Source organism: Pinus tabuliformis, chromosome 2_1 (assembly GCF_031772625.1).
Source record: "Pinus tabuliformis cultivar Carrire ecotype Pingquan chromosome 2_1, CPIR1, whole genome shotgun sequence".
In the NCBI taxonomy this organism is placed as follows: domain Eukaryota; kingdom Viridiplantae; phylum Streptophyta; class Pinopsida; order Pinales; family Pinaceae; genus Pinus; species Pinus tabuliformis.
Genome location: NC_142299.1, coordinates 355,598,144 through 355,623,635, shown reverse-complemented (window position 1 = coordinate 355,623,635; position 25,492 = coordinate 355,598,144). Strand labels below are relative to the sequence as shown.

Sequence of the window (25,492 nt, the reverse complement as noted above, 5' to 3'; positions counted from 1 at the left end):
TGATCCAATCTAAAACAGAACTATGTAATCTTGTGAATTGCTCCGGTAAAAAAATTCAGTTAAAAAAATGCTAATAACAATAACAATGAGAGGAATACTTTAATAAAACCCATAAGAATTCATACTTCCAAGTGGACCGGAGCTTTAACCATTGAGAAGATTTATTGGGGAATGGAGGATACGAGTAAATTATTGCGTATTCCTCGCCACTGCAAGGTACTTGGTAGTCCTTGCTATTAAATTCCTCTTCGGGAATTTCTTGCAAACTGTCCTTGACCTTCGTAATTCCCTTCTGCAAAATTTCCCATCCTGTCTCCAGCTCTATAATCTCCCGCTGGCTCATCGTTATTTTCTATATCTCAAAACCTCGACCTCGCTCCAAACAGGACACTCTGCCGGCAAGAAAAACCCTCGATTAAAAGTGCTTTTAACTCAGATAACAAACAGCCACGACAGACTCCAGCGATAGAAAAATACCGAACGAAACCCTAGGTTAAAAATACCAAAAAGTAGCCTTTACCCGCGTAAAAGAGTTAAAGATCGGATCAATAGCTTAAAAGAGTTTCAACAATTTCCAGCAAAGGCAAAACCAGAACCACGGCCTAACAGATATCGAGATAAAAATGGCAGAATCGGAGAAATTTTGCCAGACGCCGAGGAATTCGTATCTTGATGGCCCCCTTATAAGGGTGAAAATTTAATTTTGATTAAGATGAATGAATACGAAATTTACCTTATGCCGCGTAGCAATGCGTAGTACAATACCAGCAGTTCGTGGCCTGCGAGGGTCTCGTACTAGGGCCGTGCCTTCATCCAATACCAGTCTGCAGCTGCGAGGCATCGATCCCGCTGGGCGAGCGCGTTCAAAATATTCCATATTTAAACGTGTTTGAGTAGCGAGTCGACATGGGTGACCCTTAGTCATCTGGTCAAAAGGTGGTGACGAAACAAAAGAAAAAACAGTTATTAGTTGGTCATGTGAAAAAATATTTCGTCGAAACCATAAAAAAAAAATTCAAAGAATTACAATGTTGGAGTGCTTGAATAGTTTTTTTCACATTAGAAATGGATTTAGCACGATGAAGAGTACCTAAAATCTTGAAGTTTGACCATTGTAACCTAAAATTTGCCTGAATTTCTATTATTTTTTAACCTAATTTGTTTTAGGTCTTGTTACAATATTTTTTAAAAATAAATAATATGTTTAGTGGAGTTTTAAAAATTTATTGGATTTTTAATATATTGTTATAATATATTTTTAAAAATAAATAATTGTTAGAAATGGATTTAGCACGATGAAGGGCACCCAAAATCTTGAAGTTTGACCATTGTAACCTAAAATTTGCCCGAATTTCTATTATTTTCAAACCTAATTTGTTTTATGTCTTGTTACAATATTTTTTAAAAATAAATAATATGTTTAGTGGAGTTTTAAAAATTTATTGGATTTTTAATATATTGTTATAATATATTTTTCAAAATAAATAATTGTTAGAAATGGATTTAGCACGATTAAGGGCACCCAAAATCTTGAAGTTTGACCATTGTAACCTAAAATTTGCCCGAATTTCTATTATTTTCAAACCTAATTTGTTTTAGGTCTTGTTACAATATGTTTTAAAAATAAATAATATGTTTAGTGGAGTTTTAAAAATTTATTGGATTTTTAATATATTGTTATAATATATTTTAAAAATAAATAATTGTTAGAAGTGGATTTAGCACCATGAAGGGCACCCAAAATCTTGAAGTTTGATCATTGTAACCTAAAATTTGACCGAATTTCTATTATTTTCAAACCTAATTTGTTTTACATCTTGTTATAATATTTTTTAAAAATAAATAATATGTTTAGTGGAGTTTTAAAAATTTATTGGATTTTTAATATATTGTTATAATATATTTTTAAAAATAAATAATTGTTAGAAATGGATTTAGCACGATGAAGGGCACCTAAAATCTTGAAGTTTGACCATTGTAACCTAAAATTTGCCTGAATTTCTATTATTTTCAAACCTAATTTGTTTTAGGTCTTGTTACAATATTTTTTAAAAATAAATAATATGTTTAGTGGAGTTTTAAAAATTTATTGGATTTTTAATATATTGTTATAATATATTTTTAAAAATAAATAATTGTTAAAAATGGATTTAGCACGATGAAGGGCACCCAAAATCTTGAAGTTTGACCATTGCAACCTAAAATTTGCCCGAATTTCTATTATTTTTTAACCTAATTTGTTTTAGGTCTTGTTACAATATTTTTTAAAAATAAATAATATGTTTAGTGGAGTTTTAAAAATTTATTGGATTTTTAATATATTGTTATAATAATTTTTAAAAATAAATAATTGTTAGAAATGGATTTAGCACGATGAAGGGCACCCAAAATCTTGAAGTTTGACCATTGTAACCTAAAACTTGCCAAATTTCTATTATTTTCAAACCTAATTTGTTTTAGGTCTTGTTACAATATTTTTTAAAAATAAATAATATGTTTAGTGGAGTTTTAAAAATTTATTGGATTTTTAATATATTGTTATATTATATTTTTAAAAATAAATAATTGTTAGAAATGGATTTAGCACGATGAAGGGCACCCAAAATCTTGAAGTTTGACCATTGTAACCTAAAATTTGCCCAAATTTCTATTATTTTCAAACCTAATTTGTTTTACCTTCTTGTTACAATCTTTTTTAAAAATAAATAATATGTTTAGTGGAGTTTTAAAAATTTATTGGATTTTTAATATATTGTTATAATATATTTTTAAAAATAAAAAATTGTTAAAATATTATAAAGAAAATAAATGAAATTTTTTATTTTATGTTTTTAATTGATTTTTAAAATCAATGTTTGGATCAACGTGTTTCTAATAATAACAATGATATTAATAATTACAACTTGGGGTGGCTCAATTGCCTCAATTGCCAATGGTCATGGAAATAAAGTGTCACCGAACCGGATGTCTTGGGTTCAAATCTTGTGTTATCCCCTGATCGGGGTGAGAAGTTGGACATGATGAAAATGTAGTCCTACCATGCTTACAAACAAACAAAAAATTACAATGATCTTTATAATTCAAATAATAACAATAATACAGATAGTAATAATAATATTATTCTTAATAATAATAATGATAATTATAATTATGATAGTTATAATTATGATAAGAATTAGTATTATTATTATTATCCAATTTTATCTTGTGTTATCCCCTGATCGGGGTGAGAAGTTGGACATGATGAAAATGTAGTCCTACCATGCTTACAAACAAACAAAAAAATACAATGATCTTTATAATTCAAATAATAACAATAATACAGATAGTAATAATAATATTATTCTTAATAATAATAATGATAATTATAATTATGATAGTTATAATTATGATAAGAATTAGTATTATTATTATTATTTATTATCCAATTTTAAGGTCACAGCCAAGCCAGACACCAAATTGGTTTATGAGACCCGCTTGTTTGTGGGACAAGGGGCCCACCTCCACACGACAATCTGAGTGTTAAGTCTACGAAAGCATATATACTCTACCCCCCTTCGGTTTTGAACCTATGACCTCTTGGGAGGAAACACATGCTCTTAACCATTAGGCCCACTCAAACTGTATAATTCATCCTCCCCCTCTTTTAATAAAAGGGTGGTCAATCTCTCTAAATTTTATTTTGATTCCTCTGTGTATCGCCTTCTAAAAAAAGGGTTAAACTTTGCCCTTGCCCTAGAAAGATCCTAGTTGAGGAGATTATTTGCTTCATTGAATTTGGCATCAAGGATTTGCCTCATCACATTAAAGATGGCATTAGGCAAGATTGTTTTGTTGTTCTTAGGAAAGTTAGACCTCCTAAGAGCAATATTAGTAAAACGGAATTTGAAGCCCTTAAAGCTTTGAACAATAACCTCGATATTGTTGTCCTTAAAGCAAACGAAGGAGGGGCGATTGTAATCTTAGCTAAAGATGACTACAGAAGGAAAATGATGGATCATGTGTGCAACAGTGGGAGCTATAGAACGTTAAGTAAGAACCCTCTAAAAAAAGGTTACAAAGTTGTTGCCTTCGTTATTAGACCTAATAATTTTGTCAACTACATAAGCCACAAACTTATTGAGAGTAACCCTCTCACTTTGAGAATCTATGGGCTTCTTAAGATTCACAAGGAGGGGGCTCCCCTTAGATCCATTGTCAATACTATAGGTGGGCTTGTTATGGGTTCTCCCCTCTATCCTGTTGTTGCTAACATGTTCATGGAGGATTTTGAATCTAAAGCTTTAGTTTCTCATCAATTTCAACCAAACATGTGGAAAAGGTTTGTTGATGACACCTTTATCCTTTGGCCCCATGGTCGTGATAAATTGTGTCTATTTTTTCAGCATCTCAACAATCAATCAAGATCCATAAAATTTACCATGGAACTTGAAGTTGACAGTTGCTTTCCCTTCCTTAATGTGCTTGTCTCGAAAAAAGATGATGGTTCTTTCTCTCACCAGGTTTTTCATAAGAAAGCTCGCATTGAGCAATATTTACATGTTAATTCCCATCAATATCCAACCCAGAAGCTAGGTGTTCTCAACAAATTAGCCATTCGGGCTTTAAAGGTTTCTGATGAAAACCATCTTCTTAATGTTTTTGAAAAGAATAAACCCATCTCCTTAATGTTTTTGAAAAGAATGGCTATGAAAGATACCAAGGTATCAAAGCCTTTTTAAAAGCTAGTAGAGGTCATAGGACTAAAAAAGAGGTCGTTAAAGTGGCCTCTAGTGTCTAGCTTCCCTTTATCCAAGGGACTACAGACAATATTGCTCAAATTTTTATGAGGCACAAGGTTTCTTCCACCTTTAGATCAACTACCTTTTCATGCAAGTTATGCCATGAATATGAGTGTTTTTCTTGTAATTGCAAAAATTTCAAGGAACAATATAAACAAACCAAAGAGCAAGATCAATGGGAGCAATCAAAACATCAAATAAGACCATCCATTTAAAATGCAACAACAAAAGGTCAAGAAACAATTAGTGGGGATGCTAAAGCTCCCCCATCTCCAAAAAAGATGCTCTCCCTAAAGGGGTCCAAGCCTCCTCTAGCAAAAGTAAAGGTCAAATCCTGTTTGGTAACAAGTATGAAGCTCTAGAGAAAATGGGGGCAGAAGGAGAAATTGAATATGATACTCGCCACTCACCAACATATCCCAAAGGAATACCCTCGAGAAAGGAAATTTGAGGATAGGTTGTTGTTAGAAACATCCTAGCTTAAGATCGAAAGGAAGAAGAACTGGATTTGGAAGAGGAGGAAGTATTTATTTCCCCTAAAATTCCTAGATCAAATCAAGGAACTTTCTCAGCAGGCTCTATAGATGAAAGATACGAAGAAGAACGAGAGAAATAACATGGCCAAAGTAGAGCCTCCAAAAAGGTAGGAAGGAAAGAAAATAGAGATATAATGAAGGAATAGGTTGATAAAGACAGAGAATTGTGAATACAACAAAGAATAGACATTGTCTTTTCCAAAGGGACAAGGACAACTTGAAAATGAAGCGGTCTCCCCCCAATTCAAGGGGAACAAAATATCATAGTAAATGATGAAAACAATTTCTTGGAATTGTAAGGGATTAGGCTCACGTAAAAAAAAACGAACAAAAAAAGAAAATATTTTAAAAGTAAAAAGTCAGATAAAAAAGGGAAAACCCCTAATTCTCCCTCTCAAGGAGACAAAAATGGGGGGGCAAGAAGTCCTTCAAAAATGTAGATCTTTATAGAGAGATTGGGGGGGCCAGGAAATTAGTTTCATGAGGTGCCTCAAGGGGTCTTTGACCCTTCAATCATACTTATCCTACCATCTTCTTTCTATAGCTAGTTATCCCCATTGGCCTGCAATTCGCTTGTTGCATATTCCTAGCAGCCAAAAGATATGCTCTAATTTGAATATTTACATGCCTATAATTTCCCATGAAACAATTTCTTGCTAGTCTTCTCTTCCCTATTTAGAGGATAAGAGCTCATTATGAGCTGCATTTTTAGGGGTGTTTTCAACACCACCCTCAACCCTTGTGGGATGATCCCTTTAGAGAATCGATGGAAGATTTTATCATTGCTCATAAATTAATCAATATCAAGCCAACAATTAGAAAATATGCTTGGAGCAATAAACAGTGGGCCCGACAGTGGTGGCAGTAGCGTGAACGGTGATTCTTTGCTTCGAAGAATAATCCGAGTTTAGGTATGCTTGGGGTTTGGGTACATCAACTAACAACCTAGCTGAACTTTTGGCTCTTTAGAAAGGTATGAAGCTCGCTATAAGGAAGGGCATAAGGAGAATGACGATATTAGGGGATTCGGTGATTGTCATAAGGAAAATATTCAAATCTAAGTTTGAAAGAGTCCCCCCGAATTCCACAATTGTGAATAAGATTTCACCACAATTAGAGAAATTCGAGGAGATTTCTCTCTTCCACATATTTAGGAATCTAAGCATGGAAGCAAACAAACTTGCCAATAAAGGGGCAACGCTTAGGCAAGGTATATTAGAACTAAATCAAGGCCAAAAGATTTTTTCTCCACTTACATGAAACACATCCTTATGTTTTCACTCAAATTAGCTAGCCAATTTTGCCATTCCTTGAAACACAGGAGAGGCATTGAATTTGATGTCTTGTCATCTATGTTATAACCGTCTATGTGTTTCTCACTCTTGGCACTGGAAATGGACGAGCTACGGCGCACGTGGGTGGCAAGTACAACACATCTCATTTATTGGGTTCATGTTATTGTCGACTAGACATATGGTTGGGCTATTTGATTTGCTTTAAATGGGATTTGATATGGAATTCCTTGTCGCCAATCCGACCACAATTCTACGTTACTTTGGTTTTTAATGCCTTGCACTACTCTCTAGGACCAATAATTAATTTCATGGCAAATTACATTTTTTTTGCAGGATCTTGGATCCAAGTAGATCTATAATTAATGTCTTTCCTCGGATGTCACCTCCACATATTCTATGATCTGTTGTTATATATTTAGGGGCTCTCTGGGAATATCTTGTCTTTTTCTTCTACCCTGCGGCTTTCATTTCGGTTGTGCAACTTAAGTATGGGAAGTTTGGATGTGGAGACCTTTGGGGATGATTTTGTTGAGAATGAGTTGGAGCATTAAAAGTAATCAACAGAAAATATATTTAAAATATTAATAGACATGGTGGAAATATCAAACAAAAGATTGGAGTTGGTGGAGAAGGAGAAGGAACACAGTTTTCATCTGTTGGAGAAACATTGTGAATGGTTGCAATTGAGAATGGACAAAAAACTTGCAAGTATGGAGGTAGAATTGCTAATTCTAAAACTGTAAGCCAATGGGGAACCATGACAGTAGGTGATCCTAGATTCAAGGTGGGCAACTTAGAGTTAGGAGTCAGCGAGTAGGAAACCGAGGCTAGTGGAGTTAAAATAATAGGAGAAGGCATGTCTGGTAAGACTGAAGGTAATATGATACCTACAACAGAGGTTGTGCCCTCCATGGGTTTTTAAATTTTCAAGTGTTTTTATGTATTGCAAATATGCACTTTTTGGGGGATAGTTTTGCAGAGTTTAAGAGACATACCAATATAAACTTGTATTCTAGAAAGCATGCGGAGGTAATAAAATCATGTTATGGCTATATTGGAACATCGAAGCCTCTGAAATTATTGAAGCATGTAAATGGTTTTAGCCATGTAACCAGATATTTTAATACAAATTTTACCCATTATGTTAAAAAAAAAAACAGTGGGCTTGAAACACATTGCTACTTGCCTAGATAGATTCTTAGTCAATAATGCTTTCCTTGATCATGTAATCTCATTCTCCTCTCATATTCTTCCATGTTGGGGGTGGCGGGGGGGAGGTCATCATTCTATTTCTTTTTCCATGTGCCCAAAGGGGATTATGGCCCCCTTACCTTCTAGTTCAATCCTCAATGGCTTCAATAATTCAATAATAGGGGGTTATGGAAGTGATCTCCATAACCTAGAGTAAATGGATTGATGTTTCTCTAATATTAATTTGGGAATGTAAAATTAAAGATCTAAATGTAACTCTAAGGCTCTAGGTTAAAAACCATGACTATGACTAGGACAAGGCAACTAGTCTTCATCAATCTCAATTAGAAGATATTTAGAAGAAAATGGAAACTAATAGCATTTCATTAGAAAATTTGAAAGAGGAAAAAAATGAGTTTGACTATAGAAAATCCACGAAATTATACAGCTGCAGAAATGAACAATCTAAAAACTACTTTCTTTTCCTATAGACAGATAATTTCTCTACTAAAAATAATAAAGCCACAAAAAATTCTAGAGAAACCAACTGGGAAAACCCTTTGCTTGTTTGAGAATATTATTGAAAAAAATAAAGCAATAGATCTCTTACAAAAAAACTTTGCTTCAATAGAGAATACAATGATATATCAACCTTGAACTAGGCTTGAAACAACCTACAAGAATGTTAATCCTTTCCTCCTAAATTTGTGCGCATTAGGAGCCTAGATTGCTCGTGCAAACTATCCCCCTATTAAATAGGGAACTTCTTATTTCTATGTGCACTTCCTTAAGGAATTGTTTTATTCCCCAACAATTCACACAAACTCTTCTTGTATGTCCTTTCTCTTGCAAGCTCCACACATAAACATGTGAAACCTTCTCACAAACTCGTGAGCTCTATTTTCTTGTCCCACCAACTCGTGCTCATAAGACAATGATCAAATATGTGCCTTCATCCTCCTTTTAAAGCAATTCGAATGGCTAAAGTTAGCAAGTTCTAATTTTAGGAAATTGATTTTATGATTGATTGAGTTAACTACTCATGCAACTCGTTCTATCCCAGTTCTAGAACTTGAAATTCAAACATTAGTTCTTTTCTTGAATTAACTCACACTAGAAGACAACTAACTTGACCTTCCTCTTCAACGCACTAATTAACTGCTTCATAACTCGTCCCAACTTTTAGGAATGAATCCTAAATTATAGATACTTGTCCTAACTTATAAGGAACTCGAGTATGTTAAAGAAAGAACTCGTTGGGACTTATTTGATTAAGGCACAAGTCAAATAATCCTTTCTCGCTACTATTTTCAACATTGACCTCTATCATAAAGCTTTAAAGGAAAAAGAAGAGATCGAGCATCTAAAATCAAGGGGTTTTTAGCTATAGGCAGGAGATAGGAACACAAAATTCTTCCATAATAAGGATAAAATGATGCAACAAAGGAATAATATTAAATCCATCACAGTGAATGGGGAAAACATCTCAAAATATCCCAAAATCAAGGAAGTTGCAACTCAATATTTTAAGTCCTTATATAAAGACTCTCGGATTTATGACAAAGAACGAGGTCAATATATATTGGATCGTACTCCTCGCCAAGTAACTCTCGAAGATGATGAAGAAATACTTTGGCCTATTGTTATGAACTTAAAATTCATAACAATTAATTAAAATATCAAAACATTAGAATATTATTGAAAGAAATACATTATTAGTTGTAATCAATTAATTAACATATAATTAGCTAAATGAAGAGACATTAGTCCCCAAAGGACATGTCTCTATGATTAGGCATGGCCAATCAACTCCTATTTAAGGAGCACCACCTCAGCCTTGAAAACATAATTCAAAACTTTATCAATTAATAATAAATATATCACATTCATAAATCTGATGTATTATTACAGTCTACAACAATTTAGAATTTAATTTCTAACAGTGGTATCAGAGCCAACATTAGATTGGTGACACCTATGAGGTTCTGCTAGCCATTAGGCCCTACGGGCCTTCCATCCGTAACCTGTGTTCGCTGTGCAAGTCTACTACAAGGCCGAACAGGCCGAGTGAAGAAATTGTCGTGCCACAGGTGACAACTCCGTGGCTATGGGGCTCCGTGGCATAGAGGAATAACAGTGTGCGGCGTCCGATTTGTTCTGTACTATTTGGGCGTCTGTGTTCTGCACCAGCTGTGGATTTTCCAAGGTGTGACTAGGTCGAGTCGTGGCGTGTACTCCCGACAATATTCCCTATGCCTTCTCTGTTGTGTTACGTAAATTTTAGTTAGTGGAAACGATTAACTAGAGCCGCGATAATTAATAAGTGCATCGGCTTGACAATCGTCAATCGACACAACCTGAACCAAACTCAAACGGTGTGAGTGTCCACCTGATGTCGTTTCATTCGGGGTTCGGTGGGTGCTATAAAAATAAAATTGTTGGGGCCTTCATTTAATTTTGAAAAGGTTTTGATCAATTTTGGCTGACCGAAGGATGAGAAGGAAGTGGGTGGCAGCAACGGTCAGCTTGCAGAAGAGTCAACGGGAAAGCAAGGCAGGAACAAGCAGTTGCACAGGAGTTGCGGCAAGGTGGCAGCGGAAGATAAAGGCATCCGAGAGGGTAGGAAGGTGCAAGAGCAACTGAGCAAGAACTATCAGTCCAAGCGGTAGAAAGGAATATAAAAGGGGAGGGCCAGAAAAGAAGAGGGTTGGTTGGCTGGTGAATGCGATAGTTGGCAAGGCTGTTGGAGCTAGCGACAGATATCCGGTTGCGGCAGATGGGTAGCAAAATGTAGGAGTCCAGGCGAACTTGGTCCTATGTGGGCTGATGTCAAACCCAAGGATCTGATCCGGGTATTCCTTGTAGTATCTTAAGGCGAATGTCAAAGTTCTGTTGTAATGTTATATTGTTAAGTTAATAGAAAGAAAGCTAGACTGGTTGTGAATCACAATATATATGGATTCCCCAATGTGATGAGTTTCTAAAAAAATTAAATGTCCCATCAAATGCATGTATATAGTAGTTCTTAAGTAATCATTGTTATGTTGCTATCTCTGTTTTGGTTGTAATGAATACATGTTTGTTATTGGATGATGTATGGTTGGTGTTACCTTGATCCCATGTTGAACCTTTCTCCCTTTCTGGTCGCGGCATGCCTCCGGTGAGACTCCTTACCCTCTAGGTAAGGTGAAAATGTCGGCGTTGTCCTAGACTACACTGGACCATTGTTGGCCCTTTGTGCCCGAACCCAGGGTCTTTTCTCCCTGATGACTCTTTCGTGCCAACAAATGGTTCTGTTGCCAGGACCTGAAGTTACAAGAACTGGTTTGGAACATGGTGTCAAGGATATTCAAGAGAGAGATCAGAGATTGGTGGAATCATAAAGTATACTAGTTTGTAGCAGAGCAAGCTACCCGTAGAAATCAACCGATTTGCAAGGTAAGTGAGGGGATTTTATATGTTGATGGTACTAATGATCAGTATGAAATTTTTTGGTGCAAGTTTCCAGAATACTTGTACAATTGGTTAAGAAGGTTGAAGGGGCAGAACCAGTCAGGGGGATCGACGACAATTCGCCGCTGCTAGGCTCCGTCGGATATTGCACTGCTTCGACAATTGGACAATGATCTTACTAGAGCAATCGATTTTTGGGTAAAGACTACGGTAGAGGGATATATAGTCGAGTTTGTCGCAGAGAGTTATCAGTATTTCTCAAAGGTGGAAGTTGTATTTGGCTCTGGGTTAAGAGGAAGGTTGATGAAGGAAGTGCCGACGTGGATTAAGATGTTTATGATAGAAGAAGGATTAATGCCCTCTCCCATCGCGGGGATCGTAGCGTAAAACCCAGTGCCGGGGGAAGAACGTAGAGGGGCGAATGTTACTAGTTGAGGACTAGAGATGTGGTTGAAGGGATGGATGCAGAAGAATTGAAGAAAGCTAGAGATGTCAAAGCGCATAGGAGAGCACTGATAGTGAAGAAGTGGCAGACGAGAGTGATTAAGACTCCGGGGAAGAGGAGGATGGACCCCCACCAATTAGGAGCGGTGATGGGAAAACCTCGAGTTGAGGAGAGAGGAGAGGAAGATGCTGGCCAGAATAAAAGTGGTGATGGAAGACGTAGGAGTTAGAGGAATGAAGAGGGGCCTTCCCTATAGGTTACGGAAGGTGGATCGCAAGAGCAGAGGCCAAGTGGGTATGGAAAGAAAAGAGAAGAAGACCTAGGCGACACGATAACGAGATTATTTAATGAAGGAGAAGCATCCATTAACAGTCAGTAGTAGTAACCCCGAGACACTGGTGGTGTTTCCCCCGATCTTCCCTTAGTAACTTATTACAATCCGAAGGAATTTGTTATTAATTTAGCCAAAGCGGTATGGGTATATAGTGCGCAAGAGAAATACAAAGCCAATTTTAATATTGGAAGAAACAAAGGAGCTAGTAGTATCAGTAACTTAGGATTGCAGGGATCCCAGCAGCCTGGGAACAAAGGATTTGTGCTACTAGCTTACACCTAAGTCAGTATGGCGGGATCTTTCACCAGATATCCAGAATTCAAAGGAAGGGGAAACGCAGATGTAGAGCAATAATGGTATCTCTGTGAAGCTAATTGGAGAGCACGTCAGACTCCAAACAATGTAAGTATAGTTGAATTCCAGACCACGATGAGGAAGAAGGCTCTGCGCTAGTTTATTAAATGGGCAGGCAGAATCAGAACTCCATGATAGATGATATCAAGAGGGGATTTATGCAGGAATTCAACGTACCATAGACGGGCCAGTTGGGGCTTTTAGTGCAGTGGGAAATTAAGAAAAAGGAGGGTGAGATAGCCTAGGAGCTCATGCAAAGGTTTAAGGATGCCATCGCAGAGTTTATTTACACCCTGGACCCAAATCACCAACAGGACTGGTTTATCAAGGCACTCTTGCCCCTAACCAAAACACCACTGACGCAACATAAAATTGGAACCCTCCAAGATGCATTGGAACAAGCATCCCAAATAGAGGCCATGGTTGGGTATCCTCATGAATATAGGGGAGGGACAAGCTTGCAAGACCCATCAATCATGGGTCTCGAGAATCAGATCGCAATGTTAACGGAGAAGCTGAAGGATCTTCAGCCGATACGACCATCCAAACCCAATATATGGTGCATCCACTGCATGGTGGAAGGGCACGTTGCGATAGAGTGCCCCTGGTTGCGAGGGATTAATCATCTAGGGGGGGAGTTGCGGCAATAGGAGCGCAAGGAACTTTTCCGGGAAGGAATAACCCAGACTTTTGCGAGATCTGTAGAGCATACGGACACCTTCCACGGATGTGCTCGATACTATAGAAATATTCCAAAATCCCCAATAACAACTACCATGAGTTCTGCGCATCTACAACGCATCACATTGATCAATGCAAAGCATTGAATGCTCTAGCGGAATGGTTACACAGATCTATGTTCAAAATTAATGAATCAAATCGGGGAGGACGCAGAGGAAACACGTGAGGAGGGAGAACTGGAGGGAGGGGACCTGTGAGGTGTTACAACTATGACCAGGAAGGCATGTTGCCAGGGAATGCCCACTCTCGAGGAGACCTTGGTGCTCACAGTGCAAGATTAATACCCATGCCACAGAGGATTGTTCGAAACTCATTGCAAAGTGGGAAGAAAGGACCAGGCAGAGGGGGGTTAACCTGGTTAATGTTGAACCGTGGGCCGATGACAGTCTTACCGCAACCAATATTAATATAGTCACTCGAGGAGGAAAGAGGACAGGGAAAAATCATAGCACCACGGACCCACCCTTGATTGTTAAAGCAGCATCTCCATAGAAAGTTTATCAGCGAGGACGACAAAAGCAGTAGTATCATGAGGCTGCTAAACTGTTAGAGGAGATGACCAAGAATAGAGACAACCAGAAGTGGCAGGATCATGTGCTTGAGCGTGGACAAACAATTCAAGAATGGCTTAAATTGTTCTTGAAGATTGTTGACGATGAAGGCATGTTGAAGGAGTTGTAGAAAAGTCTGAAGGCTGTGATAGCCATAGAAGAAGGGGAAGTGGAGAGATCACTCGCAGATTTGCGAGAAAAAGAGCTCCAAAAGAGTGAAAATGAACAAGAGAAGTGGCAAGGAGTTTTGAATCAATGCATAGGTTGTAGGGTTCCAGATAAGGGACACAATGTTAGACTTGGGGTCGGAAGTAAACATCGTACCTAGGAAAACATGGGAGGCAATGGGGAAGCCACAACTAAAATACTCGCCAATTCAACTAAGGATGGAAAATCAATACTGTATACTACTTGTTGGGAGGTTGGAGAACGTGGAAGTCGATGTGGCGGGGGTGAAAATGCATACTAAAATCGAAGTGATTGAGATCATAGGGGACAAGGACCCATACCCAAGGCTACTTGGGATCGATTGGGCTTATGAAAACTATGTTGTCATAGACCTAAGAAAAGAACTGATGATTTTCGAAGCAGAAGGATTAAGGGTGATCCAACCCTTGGACCCATACGAAGGACCTAGGTTCATAGAGCCGGTGGATGACAGGGATGAACCACGAACGCTAGACCAACTTTACACACTCACAATGGGGAAGAAGGAAGACTATATAAACCCAACGAGAGGAGGCTCTGATAGTTAGAGAAGTATCCAAAGCTCAGAGACTGGCTTGGAAGCTGCATGGGATGCATGACAGCAAGGTGGGTATGAACTAAACACCAGACATTGTGCAATGGTAACACGAGTAAATTGGATAGGGATGGAGGTGGGATAGACCAGGAAATTACGGAGGATGAAAAGATTCCCTTTCTTGATACCACCCTCATGGAAACACCGACAATATGGTGGAAGACGCACCGCAATGCACTAAGAGACTGGATGAGCATCAAGCAAGCCATGAAGGAAAAATTTTCCCAAGAGGAAGATTGGCCACAGGATAAAGCAAAGTACCAGGGGGATTCAAGTCCCGAGAAGCACATCGAAGATTGCATAACAAATTGGAAAAGCCAAGGAATGTTGAAGGGTCGATGGGTACATGCATTTATACATACCCTCGGAACAATCCCCCGAGCTTGTTATGTACAAGAGGAGCTCCATTGGCGGACAACAGATTGGGATGTTTTCAAAATACAATTTGTTAGCAACTTTTCATTCAGAGGTAATGAGGCACACATGAAAGAGGCACTCCAAGCGATAAAGCGGGTTATGTTCACCCCAGAGTCGTTAGTTGAAGGAGGGCCCTATGAAAATTTTTTGCCATGTTTGTACGACATAGAGTCGCCAGGATATACGACCTGTAGAAATTTTGAATAATTTAACACATATTCAACAGAGATTATCCTGATCATGTACTATTGCGGAATACATACACAATACATAAGCTCCTCTACGTTGATCATCAATATAGCAGCATCAATAACAATAAAACATCAAGAGCATTCACACATTAACATAGTATGTAACCCGGGGAAAGCATCTCGCTAAAAACCCCACACTATATGTATATTAATGATTGAGACCATGTAACATTACAAAGTACAATGCTTATCACAAGCAATCCAGTACCAGCTCCACCTGTTACACACAATACAGCTAAGATCTGATCTCCAAATCTATTCCACTGCTTGCCTGCCTCCACTGCTCAATACCTGCTCAAGAATGAATGAGAATGGTCTACCAAACTCATATTTCACCTCCAAAGAATCACTCACAATGTATAAGACGTGAGCAGAAGCTACAAACTGGGCAAATACATGAGCAAACTCATTGGCATACTCAATCCCTTGATTGTGCAAGATCTGATGCACAACTATAGTCACAACTGATAGCAATCTGATTCTCTAACACCTGTCCCTGCTGAACTGAACATGCACTGACATGCAACTGAGTTAACTGATGTATTCTATAGTTGTATTATGAGTTAATAATTAGTTTAACAACTCATCATTAGTCTATTTGCAGTTAGACTAACTACAACTAGTTTAACCAAGTCAAACTGAACACAACTCCATCAACTCCACAATCAACTCCACCAAACTCAACTGATTGAGTTCTAACTGATGTCATGCATGCAACAATTCAACTGACTCATAAGAAAAGCGTACTTCCTTCTGAAAACTGCATGGGCCACATCTGTAGCTCAAACTGAAGTGCTCCAAGAGAATAAGATCAAGTTTATAGTCCAAATATTATTATGAGACAATAATATTTGACTTTTCTATTTTTGATAGCCAGTCTAAAAATAGACTTTGATCACCCACACTGTGGTCACCCACACTTTGGTCACCCACATTGTGATCACTCACACTGTGATCACTCACACTGTGGTCACCCACACTGTGATCATCCACACTGTGATCAAAAATAGAACTTGCGCCATAATTTGCCTGCGGGCCCACTTAGTGAAGGCGACTCTTTTCACTAAGCTCCATCATCTTGTTGCAATCTCAACACTCCCTCTCGACAAGATATGGATTATCAGCAACCCCTATCCTGCCTCGGTGGTACTCGAATTTGCTCCTGGTGAGAGCCTTCGTCAGAATATCAGCATCCTGATCCTCCATTGGAATGTATGAAAGCAACATGATCCTCCGCTGCACACAATCTCTGATATGATGGTACCTGGTGTCAATATGCTTAGATCTATCATGAAATACAGGATTAGCCGAGTGTTTAATGCAACTCTAGTTATCACAGTAAATCACAGTAGGATCCAAATGAGAACCGAACAAACCAACCAGGATCGTCCTCATCCATATAGCCTTGCATGCAGCCAAACTTGCTGCCATATACTCGGCCTCCACTGAACTGAGTGCCACGGATCTCTGCTTCCTACTGTACCAAGAAACTGTTGTCGATCCAATACTGAAGACCCCTCCTTATGTGCTCTTTCTGTCCGTTGGGCTCCCTGCCCAATCTGCATCCGTGAAGCCACATAGCTTCACCTCATCCTCCTGTCTGCACCACAAACCATATCCCCATGTGCCTCTCAAGTAGCGCAATACATGCTTGCCCGCCTTCTAGAAGAGCTTGGTAGGCTTAACCATAGCTTGTGAAAGCTGGTTAACTGCATAGCATATATCAGGTCGTGTATTGACCAAATACATTAACAACCCCACCAACTGTCGATAAACAGTGGCATCCACTTCTTCTCCCGAGTGGCATCCTCCTTCCTCCAACCTCCAGGAAGAGGAGTATCAACAGGCTTGCAGCCATGCATGTTGAACTTCTCCAGTATCTCCCGAGCATACTTGCCCTGAGAAACAAACAGTCCACCACTACGCTGCCATATTTCCAATCCTAGGAAATAGTGAAGGAGGCCCAAGTCCTTCATCTCAAATTCTGTAGCAAGATCCTTCTTGCATGACAGTATCAACAGCTCATCACCCGTTAGAATCAAATCATCAACATACAGTACAATGATAAGCAACTTACCCTCCACCACAATCTGGTATAGGTCAGGATCCGCCTCACTCTTGGAGAATCCAAGTCCTGTGAAATAGCTGTCTATCTGTGTGTACCAAGCACGTGGTGCTTGCTTCAACCCATACAACGCTCTCTTGAGTCTGCACACATGCGACTCGCTGCTGAAGACCTCAAAGCTTTCGGGCTGCTCAATGTACACCTCCTCCTCAATGACTCCATTGAGGAACGCAGTCTTCACATCCATCTGATGAATGTGCCATCCCATCTGCGCTGAGAGAGCAAGAATCGTCCGTATGGAAGAATACCTTGTGACAGGTGCAAAGGTCTCCTCATAATCGATCCCCTTTATCTGTGAAAAACCTCGGGCAACAAATCTTGCCTTGTACTTCTCCACACTCCCGTCAGCTGCCTGCTTGACCTTGTAGATCCATCTCGAACCCACCACTAATTTCCCTTCCGGTCTAGGAACAATCTCCCATGCACTGTTTCTGACAATAGAATCATACTCTTCCACCATGGCGTCTACCCATGCGGGATCCTCCACAGCTTCCTCGAAAGAGCATGGCTCAGTCACAACACACTTGCTCATCAGAGCCATGTATCCAGTGTACCGATCAAGTGACTGTCTCTGCCTGCGTTGGGCTGTAGGTGGTCCTACAAATTTCTCTGCATCTTGAGCCAGTCGCTCAGCTTCTGTCAAACGCTTTCGCCCTCTGATGGTTGGCGCTGCATGAGTGGTCTCTTCCACTCCATGAACCTCGTCCTATGGCTGATCCACGTCCTGAAGCTCATCCTTAGGAACTAATAGCTCCTCATCTGCATGCAAGTGTAGCTCCCTCTCAAGCGAACACTTCATGGCTTTCTCCTCCTGAAATTTTATATCCCGTCGCACAACTGTTTTACCACTGTCTGGCAAATACACACGATAGTTGTGGGGCGTATCAGTGTACCCCACAAATATCCCAACCTCTGCGGTTGGCTCCAACTTCTTCCTGGCATCCTTCGTCACATGCATGTAAACGTTAGCACCAAAAATCCTCAAATGAGAAAGATCAGGCTTCTTACCAGAATAAGTCTCCTCAGGTGTACTCATGCCAAGTATCCTATGAGGACAACGGTTCTGCACATAAACTGATGTATTGCATGCTTCCGCCCACAAGTGAAGGGGTAGGCCCTGATCATGCAACATTGCCCGTGCAGCACCCACAATCGTTTTTCTCTTCCGCTCAGCTACCCCGTTCTGTTGTGGGTTATGGGGAGCTATGAGCTCTCTACGAATCCCTTCTGTCTTGCAGAAATCCTTGAACTCGTCCGAGATGTATTCACCACCATTATCGCTCCTAAGAGCCTTCACCTTCTTCCCCGACTCCTTCTCGACCAGTGCTTTGAATTCACAGAACTTTGAATATGTCTCGCTCTTCTTCTGCATGAAGAAGATCCAGCACTTACGAGAGAAATCATCAACAAAAATCACATAATACCTGTGTTTTACTGTCGAAGCAACTGAGAAATGTCCACACACGTCTGTGTGAATTCTCTCAAGGATCGTCGTGGCGCGACTATCCTTCTCGTGAAAGGTGGCTTTCACAAACTTCCCCAAAGTACACCCCTTGCACTGATCTGACTGTGCAAGTGTGCCTTTAGGAAGCCCTGTAGTGATCTGCTGCAGTATCTTCAAGGCTCCATGGTGAAGGTGACCCAATCTCCTGTGCCACAACTCACCATCATCCCGGCTCACCAATCCTTCTGCCTTGCCCGCCATTGCTGCGCATCCATCTACATGCAACTGATAAAGGTTCCTCACTCGAACCCCTATCTTCCGGGTCTCACCAGTTGTCTTGCTGTGTAGGAAAGCCTTTCCCTCGCTGAAAACAACATCATACCCCTTGTCTTCTAACATCGCCACTGAGATGAGATTCTTTGTCAATCCTGGAACATGCATGACTTCCTTCAATACGAAGGGTTTACCAGACTCCCTCTCAAAGGAAATGGTACCGATACCAGTCGCACTGTATCTACCATCATCGCCCATCTCGATGTGCACTCCAAGATCTTTGTCCTCCAGATCAGAGAACAAATCTCTATCTCCCGTCATGTGAAAAGACGCACCACTGTCCAAGAACCACACTGATCCCATCACACTTGAAACCAAGCATGCGATCAATGAAAAATCAAGCTCAAACTATGAGGCTAGAGCCTCTCCTGCTGAAGATCCAACAGCCTGCTTGTTCTTCTTCTTCTGCGGACAATTAGTGGCATAGTGTCCATGCTGGTGACAGTGAAAACACTTCACCTTGGACATATCCTACTTCTTGCTTTTCGCACCAGACTGAGAAGCTTTCTTGCTCTTCCCTTTCTTTGCTTTGGCAGCTAAAGCGCAATTCTCTTCATCAGATATCTTTGATGAAGATCCATTCTCACCTTTATTATTTGAGTTTATCCTTGAGCGCCAGGTCGCTCTTGCTTTGGAATAACATTTGCAATCCGTTGAAAGACATTTTCAACAACACTGCTGCAAATTCGAATTCCACCAGCAACCAACTCAACCACTTCCGATCTAGAATTCGTGAGAACACAATATTTCTCGTACAGAGATTGACTGTATGGGCATTCATCGGATATCTCACCTTCTAAAGAAAGTATGAATCTAGAGGCTACCTGGCCCGATTACAGACTCTGCCTGAAGAAATAGAATGCAAACACTTCCTGAATAGTAGATTTGATGATCAATCCTCGCTTGATATCCTGTAAAAATCTCTTCTACAAATCAAGCAGCTCTGATACCATGTAGAAACTTTTTCAACAATTATCTAGCTCGCTTTGATACCATGTAGAAAGTTTGAATAATTTAACACATATTCAACAGAGATTATCCTGATCATGTACTATTGTGGAATACATACACAATACATAAGCTCCTCTATGTTGATCATCAATATAGCAGCATCAATAACAATAAAACATCAAGAGCATTCACACAGTAACACAGTATGTAACCCGGGGAAAGCTTCTCGCTAAAAACCCCACACTATCTGTATATTAATGATTGAGACCATGTAACATTACAAAGTACAATGCTTATCACAAGCAATCTAGTACCAGCTCCACCTGTTACACTCAATACAGCTAAGATCTGATATCCAAATCTATTCCACTGCTTGCCTGCCTCCACTGCTCAATACCTGCTCAAGAATGAATGAGAATGGTCTACCAAACTCGTATTTCACCTCCAAAGAATCACTCACAATGTGTAAGACGTGAGAAGAAGCTACAAACTGGGCAAATGCATGAGCAAACTCATTGGCATACTCAATCCCTTGATTGTGCAAGATCTGATGCACAACTATAGTCACAACTGATAGCAATCTGATTCTCTAACACCTGTCCCTGCTGAACTGAACATGCACTGACATGCAACTGAGTTAACTGATGTATTCTATAGTTGTATTATGAGTTAATAATTAGTTTAACAACTCATCATTAGTCTATTTGCAGTTAGACTAACTACAACTAGTTTAACCAAGTCAAACTGAACACAACTCCATCAACTCCACCAAACTCAACTGATTGAGTTCTAACTGAATTCATGCATGCAACAACTCAACTGACTCATAAGAAAAGCGTACTTCCTTCTGACAGCTGCATGGGCCACATCTGTAGCTCAAACTGAAGTGCTCCAAGAGAATAAGATCAAGTTTATAGTCCAAATATTATTATGAGACAATAATATTTGACTTTTCTATTTTTGATAGCCAGTCTAAAAATAGACTTTGATCACCCACACTGTCGTCACCCACACTTTGGTCACCCACATTGTGATCACTCACACTGTGGTCACCCACACTGTGATCATCCACACTGTGATCAAAATTAGAACTTGCGCCATAATTTGCCTGCGGGCCCACTTAGTGAAGGCGACTCTTTTCACTAAGCTCCATCATCTTGTTGCAATCTCAACACGACCTGCGACAAGGTGGACGCAGAGCCATAGGAAGATGGGTTGGATGGACTGAGACACCTAACCTTCAGGGAAACAGAAGGAGAGAGCAACATCCGAGAAAGCCCCTTAATAAGAGGTGCAAACCTTCTACCAATGAAACCAAGGAAGCAAAATGTTAGGATGGAGGATAAGCCTAAAATATCATATGTGGAAGACTACTGGGACGAACAGACCACAAAAGAGATTTTTGACATACTACAGGAATATCGGGACCTATTCCTAGCCTCAATAGTAGGGCTAAAGGGGATAAAAGGAAATATTGGGGAAATGAAGATTGTTTTGAGACTGGGTGCCCGACTAGTAAAGCACAGACTGTACAGGTTAAACCCAAGGGTGAAGGAGAAAGTTAAGAAGGAGATCAACAAAATGCTAGAAGCAAGAATTATATTTTCAGTAGATTAAGTTGAGTGGATAAGCCCAATAGTCATATAGAACAAGAAGGACGCAACTGAAATCAGAGTATGTGTTGATTACAAAAGCCTTAACAACGCATGTGTTCATGACCCGTTCCTAACGCCTTTCAGTGAGGAAGTCCTAGACAATGTGGCGAGGAATGAAGCATATACGTTCACAGATGGATTTTCGGGGTATTACCAAGTTCGAATAGTTGAGGAGGATAAAAGAAAAACAGCATTCACTACTGAGTGGGGGTCATATGCATACAATCTAATGCCATTCAGACTAAAGAATGCACCAACGATTTTCTCAAGGATTGTCATAACATCATTCTGAGACTACATTCACAAGTTTCTAGAGGTGTACATGGATGACTAGACAATGTATAGTCTATTAAAACAACACACCAGCTTATTAAGAGTAATGTTTGAAAGGTGCAGGCAACTGCAGATTTCTTTAAACCTTAAGAAAGGTATCTTCGCAGTCTCGGTTGGAACACTACTAGGCCATATCGTCTGCAAGGATGGAGTATGTGTAGACCCAGTGAAGGTTGCAACAATTGTCCACATGGAACCACCGTGCAACATAAACCAACTAAGATCATCTCTAGGTCATAAAGGGTACTATTGGCGATTCATTAGGAACTATGCATCAATCAAAACCCCACTGGAAAAACTATTGAAAAGAACAGAGGAATTCGTTTGGATTGAGGATTGTCAGATGACTCCGAATAAGTTAAATGAAAGACTGGTAAGTGTGCCTATACTCGTATATCTCGACTGGAACAAAATATTCCATGTGCACATCGACACATTGGGTATAGCACTGGGAGCGGTCTTAGTGCAACCTGGGGAAAAGAATATGGACCACCCGGTGTACTATGCTAGCAGAAAGTTGTCGACTACAGAGAGAAATTATACAACAACCAAGAGAGAAGCCCTGGCAATGGTTTATTCTCTCCAAAATTTCAGGCATTATTTATTGGGCACACCATTTAGATTCTTTACAGACCATTCCATGCTCATATACTTAGTAAACAAGCCAGTACCAAAAGGAAGAATATGTCGATGGTTGTTGTTGTTCCAGGAATTCACTTTCGAGGTAGTCATAAAACCCGACAAACTGAATGTGGGACCAAACCAACTCTTGCAACTGGAGATAGGGAGAATGAAGGAGCAGTGGATGATTGATTACCCGATGTCGACTTATTCAGAATAGAGGCAATCCCAAATCACCTAGAAGAGATCGCCACATTATTAACAACAGGTCATTGCCCATAAGGATATATAGCAGCATAGAGACAACACTTGGTAGTAATGCCCGCAGACTACCAGTTGATCGCAGGACACCTCTACAAGATGGGTTTAGATCAAATAATTAGGCATTGCATCATCCAACACAAAAAGAAATGATGTGTTATGGGAATGCCATGCGGGGATTGCAGGAGGCCATGTGGGAGGTAAAGCCACCGCAAGAAAGATACTACACGCAATACTCTAGTGGCCAACTATTCATAAAGATTCTAAAGAATTTGCTAAGAGATGCAATGTCTATCAAAGGGTCGGAAAACCTTCGCGACGGGATGAGTTGCCTCTATATCATGTCCGCATAGTTCAAATCTTTGATAAATGGGCAATGGATTTCATTAGACCAATTACACCACCGGCGAGGCACTCGCGAGCGAGATACATAATAACAGCAACAGAATACCTCACCCAGTGGGCAAAAGCGACAGCTGTCAAAGACTGTACAACAGAAACAAATTCAAGGTTCATTTTCGAGAACATAGTCTTAAGGTTTTGATGCCCAATAAGCCTAATAAGCGACCAAGGAAAGCACTTTCTAAATGAAACCATTGAGACTCTATTGAGAACCTTCATGATTCAGCATAACAAGAGTACCCCTATCACCCTCAGGCCAACAATGCAGTGGAAGCATTCAACAAAATCCTAGAGAAAGGGCTAACAAAGGTCGTGTCAGCCAATAGGGACAGCTAGGATGAAAGAATACCCGCAAGTCTATGGGCATACAAGACAACATTAAAGAGACTTCATAAGGAAACTTTGTTTCAGCTAGTATACGGAATGGAAGTTGTGGTTCCAACGGAATTTATATTACCAAGTATGTTCATATATGAAGCCACAGGAATGACAGACAACATAGCCTTGCGTGATAGACTGGGTCAGCTGTTGGAACTTGACAAAACTTGCTTCTTAGTCGAGTTTCATCAATCAGTAGAGAAGATAAGGCAAAAAGCGTGGCATGATAGGCATATCAGGAAGAAGTCTTTTGAAATAGGGGAACAGGTACTCCTATATGACAGCAAGTTCCAAAAGACCATTTATAGTCATGGAAATCAAAGATTCAGGAGCAGTAAGGCTTACGCAACTAGATGGAGTCTTGCTACATGGATGGGTGAATGGCGCATGCCTGAAGCCTTTCCGCAAAAGCAAAAAAATAAAAATAAAAAATGCAGCAGCAACTTCAACACGCCGCAACCCATTTGTGGTCAGGGGGGGTAAGAGTTAGTAGTCACACATATAATCCCATTCTTCAAGGTACATGGGGGCATGCACTTTTCCCACACTTTATGATCACACACTGCACCCATCCTTTCTGCCATAGAGATAGTCATTTCCATATTAAGTAACTAATAAGGCAACTGTCAAAGTAGGGGCCGAAAAATCCTTTCCCATTAAGTTCAAAATTAGTTAATAAATAACCCCATCACGGCAAAATAAATACGCCATGCATCCCACTCTATACTTTCCTAGTCCACGTCATGGTTGCACATCCAAGTCGGCTGATGACGATGAGGTATAGCTAGAACACATGGGAAAGTTTCCGGAGTAATTAGTTGTTAAAGTCCAGTCAGTCAGGAAACATCGTGTCAGGTCCGAATACTAAATTTGCAGGATAATGAAGAGCATTCTAGAACTTCAATCGTAGATAGCAGAAGAATTATAAGGCCACTCTGAAGAACAATTGCAAATACAGAGGAGCAACAAACCTCAGGTGCAGATTGTGTATCACAGACGAAAGAAGATGGCGAAAGGAATTGTATCCATCCCACAGGATACATAGGATGGAAGAATTGCAGTGGTCTATAACCTGTATGGCAAATACGACTCGGTGAATTTAATTGACAATGATTTTACAAACTGTTTCCAGTTCCCAGCTATGAAGAGGGAAGTTTATGCAGAGGATTTCTAAAAGGAGGATGGGACCAAGACCTCTAAGGTCAGGGAGGATTTTAAAGGGCCTACAGAGATCGACGCTACTCCGTTTGAGGAATTTACTTGTGTTTGGCACCCAATTCACCGCAATGCAGTGTACCAAACTTTTAGCGAGCAAGATGCATGGAGGATCATTGTGGTTGGATAAGGAGTATCCCATCCATGTGGAAGATATTAGTCGTTTAACAGGGCTATCCGATCGAGGGAATGTAGTTAGCACAAAATTCCAGACAGGGGTTAAGAGAGCCAAGAAGAAGCTAGAGGAGAATATCTATGCCAGATATGGGACTGAGCGGGGCGGGAGAGGAGCGAAGCTCAATAGAATCAAGAAGGTCAACATCAAGGTTGCCTACTACCTCATAGCAAGCAAGACAATGTGTCACTTTACGAAAATTGAATGCATGTTGGACGCCATTTCGGTGGCGGAACACTGTTGCAAGGGAGAGGTACTGAACTGGTCCACATTTGTTCTCAACGAGCTATTTGAAGCTTTTGAAGATATATAGAGGCGGAGTACCGATTTCATGTTTGGATACATTTTGATGTCGTTGGCAATGTGGAAGTGAAGGCCGCCGAAGCAAATGGAATTGGTGACCATCGTCTAAGGCCAACCGATAGCCCATGGAGAGCATCAGGAGACC

The 25,492-nt window shown here is 39.9% G+C and overlaps 1 protein-coding gene across 1 annotated transcript in view; it reads right to left on the bottom strand.

The window, feature by feature from the left end:
• Positions 1–255: 255 nt before the first annotated feature.
• LOC149200334 (cullin-1-like) overlaps positions 256–25,492 on the bottom strand; it is a 43,784-nt gene continuing 18,547 nt past the window's right edge. The window contains exons 4-5 of the mRNA XM_089402671.1: positions 734–925; positions 256–392 (exon numbers count right to left, since the gene is read on the bottom strand). Of these exons, the coding sequence (XP_089258797.1) occupies positions 922–925 (4 nt within the window). The 3' untranslated portion in view covers positions 256–392; positions 734–921. The remainder of the gene's footprint in view (positions 393–733; positions 926–25,492) is intronic.